This window comes from Nicotiana sylvestris, chromosome 3, assembly GCF_000393655.2.
Source record: "Nicotiana sylvestris chromosome 3, ASM39365v2, whole genome shotgun sequence".
Lineage (NCBI taxonomy): Eukaryota > Viridiplantae > Streptophyta > Magnoliopsida > Solanales > Solanaceae > Nicotiana > Nicotiana sylvestris.
The window spans coordinates 214,578,029-214,588,537 of record NC_091059.1 but is presented as its reverse complement, the minus strand read 5'-3'; the positions used below and the strand labels follow the sequence as shown (position 1 = coordinate 214,588,537).

At 34.6% G+C, this 10,509-nt stretch overlaps 1 protein-coding gene across 1 annotated transcript; it reads right to left on the bottom strand.

The window, feature by feature from the left end:
• Window positions 1–8,901: 8,901 nt before the first annotated feature.
• Window positions 8,902–9,768, bottom strand: LOC138888666 (uncharacterized). Its single transcript, XM_070170570.1, has 3 exons — window positions 9,621–9,768; window positions 9,500–9,578; window positions 8,902–9,406 (listed from the first exon to the last, which is right to left on the bottom strand). Exons 1-3 carry the CDS (start codon window positions 9,766–9,768, stop codon window positions 8,902–8,904), a joined length of 732 nt encoding a protein of 243 aa, XP_070026671.1.
• Between the last annotated feature and the right edge of the window lie 741 nt (window positions 9,769–10,509).

Below are 10,509 nucleotides of genomic sequence, written 5' to 3'. Positions count from 1 at the left end.
GCAGAAAAAATGAGGGAGTTTGAATGGTTTTACAGGCTGTAGATGGTCTGAGGAAGGTTATAAATAGAGGGGGGTTCCATTAGTTAGGGGGGGATACACACATAGACTGAAAAGAGAGAGGAGGGAGATATACAAATACACACATACAGAGAGAAGCTAAAGATTAGACAGAAAACAGTTTTGAATTAGAAAGAGAGGGTTCAGAAATCAGAGAGCAGAGAGTTTAAAAAGGGAGAGAGTTCTGAAAATCAAAGAGAGTTCAGAAATCAGGGGAAGATAGAAAAGAAATTTCTGTTTGTTTGATTGAAACTGAAAACACTGTTTTCTTTCTCTTTTTCTGTTTGGACACTAGCTCTAATCTGCTACTGGTTCAGTCAGACTAAGGGTCTTTGTTTTGAAGTATTTGAAAATCAGCAACTGTGTTCTTTTATTGTATCGGATCCATCTGTTACCTGTTTGGAATGACATTGGAGTTTCCTGGGTCTCAACTGGGCTTTATTCTTTTACTTGGACATTGGGTATTGTATCATTGAGTTACTGTTTGGTTTATCCTGCCTGGGTTTGTCATTGCTGCTGTATTTGTTGTTTGCTGCTGCCATTCTTGTTGCTGCTGCTGCTGACTTGCCTGCATTCTGTTTCTTCTGTTGTATTCAACATTTAGGTACACATTTGAATCTCACATTGATGTAACGGTTAAAATCATGAAATGAAAGATGCACAGGAGTTTAGTCAGTCGCTGCTTTACTATAGCTTTGTAAATGTGGTTAAATCTGTGTAAATTTCAGTTTGTAGCTTAATAGAGAATACATTAGTGAGCTTGTACTTAATTGAAGCTTATGCTGGTCTAAAACTGCGACATATGATTCGTTTAGTGGTATACATGATGTAACTATATAATTCATGGAATGTGCAATCACTTAGTGTAATTGTTAATTCGAACTTTTCTCCAGTTGTTTTGAGCATGTAGGGTGGATGGCTTTTAAATCTTGCCAAATACAATACAGTTTTAAATTTTTGAGTTTCAACTTCATTAGGCAGTTTATAGGACCAGTTCCGAATACCATTAGTAGCATCCTCTAATAAGTAATTCTATTAATTCTGTTTAAATGGGTTAGTTTAAATTTAGCTTGAGGAGTGTTTGGAGTAAGTGTAGCGTTTCATCAATCTTGTATGTAATTCTTTTTTTATTAAAAATATGTTCCATGAGGTACAACATTCTTCACCTTGTAAACAATTAATCAGATGATTAACAAGAATCCGGAGTTGGCCAAAGCATGCAATTTAATTAGCATGTATCTTCTTTCTTCTATTTTTAGAAACAAACATAATAGAAATGTAGTCACTGTAGGTTTATCCTTTCAAACAATGAGACGAGCCTCGCCAAATAAAAATGCAAATTACGGGGCCCTCAATAATCGGTCATAATAAATACTTAGAATTTGGGATGGACTGTTTAGTAAATTTCACTGCCTTCCCCAAAGATAATAACGCGTTAGACTCTTTAGGCGCGACTTAATTAAATTACATTCTTAAATTCGGGTGCGCATTTATGTGACCCAAATTCAAATCTCAACGGAGTCGAAATGTGTTAACAACTACGGGTGCATTGATTGTGACGTGGTTCGAGATGCATTTTCACGACGTTGCAATTCTATAAAAAATAAATGATAATAATAAAAGCGGTTTAAACTTAATAAAAGCACATAAGTCACAACATGTATTTAAATCAGATATTTAGCCATTATAACAATTTAAGCGACCGTGCTAGAACCACGGGATTCGAGGGTGCCTAACACCTTCCCTCGGGTCAACAGAATTCCTTACTTAGAATTTCTGGTTCGCAGACTTCATTTGGAAAGTCGAAAATTTCCTCGATTTGGGATTCAAGATAAACTGGTGACTTGGGACACCAAAAGCCAAACCTTTCCCAAGTGGCGACTCTGAATTAAATAAATAATCTCATTTCGAATATTGTCACTTAAATTGGAAAAACTCCCTCACGCATTTAACCCTTCGGGGCGGGCGCGCAAAAAGGAGGTGTGACAAGCCTACCTTCGCAAATACGGTGATCGCATTTACAACCAATTCCTCACATATGCGATCATACCAGAACCAGAAATTCCAACTCCTTCACAAAACACTCCGAATCTACTCTGAAACTCACCCGAGCCCCCAGGGCTCCAAACCAAACACCGGCACAAGTCTAAAAACATAATACGGACTTGCTCGAAGCCTCAAATAACACCAAACAATGCTAAAATCATGAATTACACTCCAATTCAAGCCTAATGAACTTTAAAATTTTAAACTTCTACTTTCGATGTTTAAACCTATCAAATCACGTCCGATTGACCTCAAATTTTGCACACAAGTCATATTCGATATTACGGACCTACTCCAACTTCCGGAATAGAAATTTGACCCCGATATCAAAAAGTCTACTTCCGGTCAAACTTCTCAAAAACCTTCAAATTTCCAACTTTAGCCAAATGACTCCAAAATGACCCACGGACCTCTGAATTCACTTCCGATCGCGCTCCCAACACCAAAATTACCATACGGAGCTATTCCCAGACTCAAAATCTCAAACGGACATCGATAACACTGAAATGCACTTCAACCCAAACTTATGAAATTCTTCCAAAAATGCTAACTTCCACAATAGGTGCTGAAATATTCCCGGATCTTCCAAAACCCGATCCGGAGATACGCACAAGTTCAAAATCATCATACGAACCTGCCGGAACCTTCGAATCCCGATTTCGAGGTCGTTTACTGAAAAATCCAATCTTAGTCAATTCTTTCAACTTAAAGCTTCCGAAATGAGAATTCTCTCTCCAAATCAGCTCCGAACTTCCCGGAATTCAATTCCGACTATGCACACAAGTCATAATACCTGAAGTGAAGCTACTCAGAGCTTCAAACTGCAGAACAACGCACTAGAGCTCAAAACCACCGATCGGGTAATTACAAAAATAATTATTCCTTAAGGAAAACTGAATATGGCATACTATTGGCTTATTCATGCAACAAATAGTTATTCGTTCTTTGCATCAGAATTAATATGGATTAAATCATGGAATGGAAAGGCACGATAAAATTATAAAGTAGCTTCTTTTGTTCAATTGAATATAATTTAGATACATTATGTTTATTGACTACATAAAGCTCCAATCTACTTGTTATATTACAACTCAAAGATTAAAGAAGAATTATCTCTACAAAATAGTTAATCGGCCTCGATGTTCCATTGACAATGGTGACAATCATATTTGCAAACAATGTCTATATAATCTATAGATTTATAGACTATATTAAAAGCACAAAAACTCTTAGGGAAATGTGTTCTTTTTTTTTTGACTTCTTAAAAATAAAGTTCACATTGAGCACAATTATAATTTAGGTTATTTTCCTAAAAATGTGAATAGCTCAAATAAAAAAAGAAAATGACTACTGACTTTATTTCTATAGTTTTCTATGTATTCATTCTCTTTCAATTAATTCTTTTACATAACAAATTAATGGTTATATTATGGTTATATTTGGATAAAAACTTCTAAACGTCATGGATAAAAACTTTTTTCAATTGATTTCAAATTCCTAAATATTAGGAAAGTAATTTAAATTACAATTGTTTCCAATGTGAAATATATCTTTAAAGAGTAAAATTTCATTAAGGGTCGTCGTGCCTTTAATATATAAATAAATAGATATAGATATATAGAATATAAATATAGATTGATACTACAGTCAAACCTCTCTATAACAGCCTCGTTTGTTCTGAATATTTTCTGATGTTATAGCGAAGTGTTGTTGTAGAGTACATATATTATAATATAACATAAATATTGGTTCTGAAAAAATTTGGCTTTTGTAGTGAAGTGTTGTTATATAAGAATGCTGTTATAGAGACGTCTGACTGTATATGATGTATGTATATTAGGCCTATTAATAACGATTTATGTATTTTAGTCCTATTAATAATGATTTATGTAGGTGAAATCGTAATCGATCTTACATTTGTAAATGCTAAGTTGCTATATAATATAAATAAGTAAAGATTTAATAGTTAATTTTTATTAATATTTGAAAAGGAATTAAATGAGAATTTTATAGACCACGTGGGATTTGTTCAAACTCAAAATTCCACTTGTAATTTGACAACAATTTTAAAAGAATTTTCTAAATGTTATAAAATATAACCCAAAATAACAATATAGAACAAGCAAAACAAACTAAGAGATATAGATAGAAAGAGAGGAAGATAAATTCTTATTTCTTCTTCAATTGTGTGTATTTTCCTATCTATTACAAGGCCTTTATATAGGCATAAAAAGTGAAGAAAATATGTCATGGAATATGTCATTGAACATACAAAATATGTCATTGAATATGTCATTAAGCATTTGAGATGAAGATCATGGAAGAAGAGTAGACATCCACCATAATGTGATATTTATCATAACACTCCCCCTTGGATGTCCAAAGATAATGTGTCTCGTTAAAACCTTATTAGAAAAAAAAAACTCTATGAAAAAAAAAATCCTAGTGAAGGAAAAAGAGTACACATGTTTAGAAATACGCCTTTTGGTTGCCTCGTTAAAAACCTTGCAAGGAAAACCCAGTGGTACAAAACCTTGTAAGAGAAAAAGAGTACAACGCATATTAACTCCCCCTGATGAGAGCATCAACTCACATCCTTGAGTGTTCGCATCCCAATTTTGTACACTAGTTTCTTGAAGGTTGATGTTGGTAGAGATTTGGTGAACAAATCAGCCATATTATCACTTGAACGAATTTGTTGCACATTGATATCACCATTCTTTTGAAGATCATGTGTAAAAAATAACTTTGGGGAAATGTGCTTTGTCCTATCTCCTTTTATGAATCCTCCCTTCAATTGGGCTATGCATGCTGCATTGTCTTCATACAAAATTGTGGGTAGTTTTTCACACTTCAAACCACATTTGTCTAGGATAAGATGTATTATAGACCTCAACCAAATACATTCTCTATTTGCTTCATGAATAGCAATTATCTCAGCATGATTAGAAGAAGTAGCCACGATTGATTGCTTAGTCAATCTCCAAGATATGGCAGTGCTGCCACATGTAAACACCTAACCTGTTTGAGATCGAGCCTTATGCGGGTCAGATAAATACCCAGCATCGGCATAACCAACAAGATCGGGATTGTAATCATTGCCATAAAATAAGCCCATATCGGTAGTCCCTTTTAGATATCGCAATATGTGTTTGATCCCATTCCAGTGTCTCCTTGTAGGAGCAGAGCTATATCTTGCTAAGACATTAACCGAAAAAGTTATGTCAGGCCTTGTAGTGTTAGCAAGATACATTAGTGCACCAATTGCACTAAGATATGGTACTTCAGGACCAAGAAGCTCTTCATTCTTTTCTTGAGGTCGAAACGGGTCCTTATTCACATCAAGTGATCGAACAATCATCGGAGTACTTAATGGATGTGCTCCATCCATGTAAAACCGTTTCAATACCTTTTTAATGTAGGCAGATTGATGAACAAAAATCCCATTTGTCAAATGTTCAATTTGCAAACCGAGACATAATTTTGTCTTTCCGAGATCTTTCATCTCGAATTCCTTCTTTAAATAATCAGTTGCCTTTTGGAGTTCTGTAGGAGTTCCAATAAGGTTTATGTTATCAACATATACGGCAAGTACAACAAATTCCAATGTTGTTTTCTTTATAAAAACACATGGACAAATGACATCATTTATATAACCCTCCTTTAATAAATACTCACTAAGACGGTTATACCACATTCTTCCTGATTGCTTTAAATCATACAAAGATCTTTGCAATTTGATTGAAAATGTTTCCCGAATTTGAATTCTGTGCGTTAGGCATTTTAAATCCCTCGGGAATTTTCATGTATATCTCATTATCAAGTGAGTCGTAAAGGTAGGGTATAACTACATCCATTAAATGCATGTCAAGCTTTTCATGGACAGCAAAACTAATGAGATAACGGAATGTTATAGCATCCATAACAGGAGAATATGTCTCTTCATAATCGACCCCACACCTTTGTGAAAATCCTTGTGCAACAAGGCGTGCCTTATATCTTTGTACCTCATTTTTCTCATTCCTTTTGCGTACAAAGACCCATTTGTACCCAACAGGCTTAACACCATTAGGTGTTTGGACTACAGGCCCAAAAACTTCACGTTTTGCAAGTGAACTTAACTCTAATTGGATTGCTTCTTGCCATTTTGGCCAATCAAGTCTTTGTCGACATTCTCCAACAGATTGAGGTTCAAGATCCTCACTTTCTTGCATAATGCTAGATGCAACATTATATGCAAAGATGTAATCTGCCACTATATCCATTCGATTCAAATTTGTCTCAATATCGATTGGATTTATTGATAGTTCCTTATTTTCTTGAGTCTCAGGCTCATTGATTTCCTCATGAATCTCAGGATTGGTTAAATCGTGAATTTCTTTATGAGACTCTTTCGTAGTGTCATCTTGATCATTTGTTTTTCTTTTTCTAGGATTTCGATCCTTAGAACCTAATGGTCTGCCATGTTTTAGGCGTGCTTTTGACTCATTAGCTATGATACTAGAAGATTGTCCAATAGGGACATCAATACGAATTGGAACATTCTCTGCAGGGATATGTGATTTTGTTATCCTTTTCAAATTCGTAAATGCATCTGGCATTTGATTTGCTATTTTATGCAAATGGATAATTTTTTGCACCTCTGTGTCACAAATAGATGCACGTGGATCAAGATGAGACAATGATGTATTTTTCCACAAAATTTCACGTTTTGTTTCACTAATTTCTCCCCCTAATTTTGGGGAAAATGCCTCATCGAATCGACAATCTGCAAAACGAGCAGTGAACAAATCTCCCGTTAATGTTTCAAGGTAACGAATAATGGAGGGTGATTCAAACCCAACATATATTCCTAACCTTTTTTGGGGACCCATCTTGGTGCGATATGGGGGTGCTACAGGCACATATACAACGCATCCAAAAATTCTTAGATGAGATATATTAGGTTCATGACCCAAAACTAATTGCAACAGGGAATATTTGTGATAATTTGTCGGTCTGAGATGAATTAGCATTGCTGCATGTAAAATGGCGTGACCCCAAACAGAAGTGGGCAACTTCATTTTCATGAGTAACGGTCTTGCTATCAATTGCACATGTTTAATTAAAGACTCTGCAAGGCCATTTTGAGTGTGAACATGAGTTACAGGATGTTGCACTTTTATCCCAATTGATAAGCAATAATCATTAAATGCTTGGGATGAAAACTCAGCAACATTATCAAGTCTAATAAACTTAATTGGATTATCGGGAAATTGTGCCCGTAATCGGATTATTTGTGCCATTAATTTTGCAAACGCGAGGTTGCGAGATGACAATAGGCATACATGAGACCATCTAGAGGATGCATCTATTAAGACCATAAAATATCTAAACGACCCACTAGGTGGGTGAATAGGTCCACAAATGTCCCCTTGTATACGTTCTAAAAACGCAGGGGACTCAATCCCAACCTTTGTTGGTGATGGTCTTATAATTAACTTGCCTTGATAACAAGAAGTGCAAGAAAATTCATTATTTAAAAGAATTTTCAAATTCTTTAATGGATGCCCATTTGAGTTTTCTATGATTCGTCTCATCATAATTGATCCAGGATGGCCCAATCGATCATGCCAAAGTACAAAAGTATTGTAAGCAGTAACTTTTTGGTTTAAGGTAGAATGTGCCGTAATTGCACTAATTTTTGTCCAATACAGGCCACAAGATAAAGATGGGAACTTCTCAATAATTCTTTTCTGACCATAGACATTCTTGGTAACGATGAGTTATTCCATATTATTCTCATCTATTGTCTCAATATGAAATCCATTTTTGCGGATATCTTTAAAACTCAACAAGTTCCTCTTGGACTTGGAGGAGAACATTGCATTCTCAATGATAATTATTGTTCCCATAGGCAGAGTTATAGTAGCTCTTCCAGAGCCTTCAATTAGATTACTACTACCAGAAATTGTAGTAATATCTGCCTTACACATACTTAAATGAGAGAAATATTTCTTCTCTTTGAATATTGTATGTGTCGTACATGAATCAATTAAGCAAATATTTTTATAATTGAACTTTGATCCAAGTTTGCTTTGAAAGATATCCATATTTGCTTCCCATAGTTTGACATACAAAAGAAGTATATGAATAAATATTAGTATTTTTAGAGAAAAATGGAAAAGAAATAAAGTTAAACCAATAATTCAATAGTAGCCTTTAATGCATTTTCTGGCAAATTCTAATTATTATACAAATAATTACGCAAAAAATAATACAAGTACACATATGACTAATACAACTACAACAAATTTATGTACAAGTATAAATTATTTGCATTTTCCTACACATTGTATGAAACATAATTGATCCGTGTAAGAAAAGAACATACTCATAAAAAAATTTGAGGGTGAAGTAACAAAAGTTGTTTTAGGGTGCTTGTAAACCTTTTCTTAAAGAGAATTAAAGCAATGTATAGGAAAGTTAAAATCGTTAAAAGATCACTGAGACTAGAATACTAATTAATAGGATATTACTCATTGTTTGTGAAATTTATAAAATTTCGGAAATAAAAATATTCTTAAGAACTACATAAGAAGAATTATAGAGTGCAATAAAAATTACGAAATGTTTATTCATTACATACTACGAATAGAAAACATAAAAATTAAATTGCTCAATCATCTCTAACCACAGATCCATCACCGATCAAGTGGTTTATTTTTTCATCAGGGTGCTAAAAAAAATCTGTCACATCCAAGTGGGTGATGTCAAATTCATTATCATAGACAAGATTGGCTTCAGAGCCTTTATTCTTCAGAGATGCTTGATAAAGCTCAACCAAATGTTTGGTATGCGACAAATTTTTGCCAAATGCCCTTTTCCACCGCAATGATAGCATTTAGTTTCTAAACCCTCTGCATTTCGCTTCTCATCTTTACCTTTCCATTTTTGGAAGTTATTTTTCGGTGGAGGATGATTAACACCAGGAAAATTTCTTCCTTGGACATGGCCACGACCACGACCACGACCACGAATATGGCCACGACCTTTTCCACGATTAGCATAATGGGAATACACCTCATCCTCTTTAGGCAATGGTGTAGACCCAGTGGGTCGATTTTCATGATTTCTCATAAGCAATTCATTGTTTCGTTCAGCCACAAGTAGAAGAGAAATCAACTGAGAGTACTTTGTGAAGCCTTTCTCTCGGTACTGCTGTTGTAAGACCATATTGGAAGCATGAAATGTTGTAAATGTTTTTTCAAGCATATCATAGTCACTGATATTATCTCCACAGAGTTTCAATTTGGAAGTAATTCTAAACATAGCAGAATTATATTCAGAAATAGACTTAAAGTCTTGGAGCCTAAGATAAGCCCAATCATATCATGCTTGTGGAAGAGTGACCAACTTTAAGTTGTCATATCTTTCCTTTAAACCATTCCACAAAACAAATGGATCTTTCACTGTGAGATATTCAATTTTCAACCCTTCATCAAGGTGATGGCGTTAGAAAATCAAGGCCTTAGCACAGTCTTGTGTAGATGCTTTATCTTTATCTTTAATGGTGTCTCCAAGACCCATTACATCTAAATGGATTTCAGCATCCAATACCCATGTCATATAGTTCTTGCCCGAAATTTCAAGGGCAACGAACTTTCTTTTCATAATATCAGACATTTAAAAAAAATACAAATTTGAGAAAAATTATACCTTAATTTTCTCAAAGATATTCTTGAGATGGTAGAGCCTCGTGCTGATAACGTGTTATAAAATATAACCCAAAATAACAATATAGAACAAGCAAAACAAACTAAGAGATATAGATAGAAAGAGAGGAAGAGAGATTCTTATTTCTTCTTCAATTGTGTGTATTTTCCTATTTATTACAAGGCCTTTATATAGGCATAAAAAGTGAAGAAAATATGTCATGGAATATGTCATTGAACATACAAAATATGTCATTGAATATGTCATTAAGCATTTGAGATGAAGATCATGGAAGAAAAGTAGACATTCACCGTAATGTGATATTTATCATAACACTAAAAGTGAAGTTTGCTGCATTCTATTCTTTTTTGAATTGGGTTAGACTACTTAATAGGTGTATCGGGTAAAAGAAGGTTAGTTTCGTTCTGGTCAATCTCTTTATTTATGTTAGAATTAATATAATATAGATATTAGAAAATATTAACATAAAAAGTATTGTCTTATGTTATGTAGATCCAGTAAAAATTATACAACAACAACAACAACCCAGTATAATCCCACTTAGTGGGGTCTGGGGAGAGTAGTGTGTACGCAGACCTTACCCCTACCCTAGGGTAGAGAGACTGTTTCCAAATAGACCCCCGGCATCCTTCCCTCCAAGAACTTCCCACCTTGCTCTTGGGGAGACTCGAACGCACAACCTCTCGGTTG

What these genes read in the sequence shown, in the direction of transcription:
- LOC138888666 (XM_070170570.1), bottom strand. Translation starts at nt 9,768, where the DNA reads ATGTCTGATATTATGAAAAGAAAGTTCGTTGCCCTTGAAATTTCGGGC. An exon ending in TAAAGCATCTACACAAGACT is followed by an intron (nt 9,579 to 9,620) that starts GTGCTAAGGCCT and finishes ACCTTGATGAAG; the next exon opens with GGTTGAAAATTGAATATCTC. An exon ending in GAAAGATATGACAACTTAAA is followed by an intron (nt 9,407 to 9,499) that starts GTTGGTCACTCT and finishes TGCTATGTTTAG; the next exon opens with AATTACTTCCAAATTGAAAC.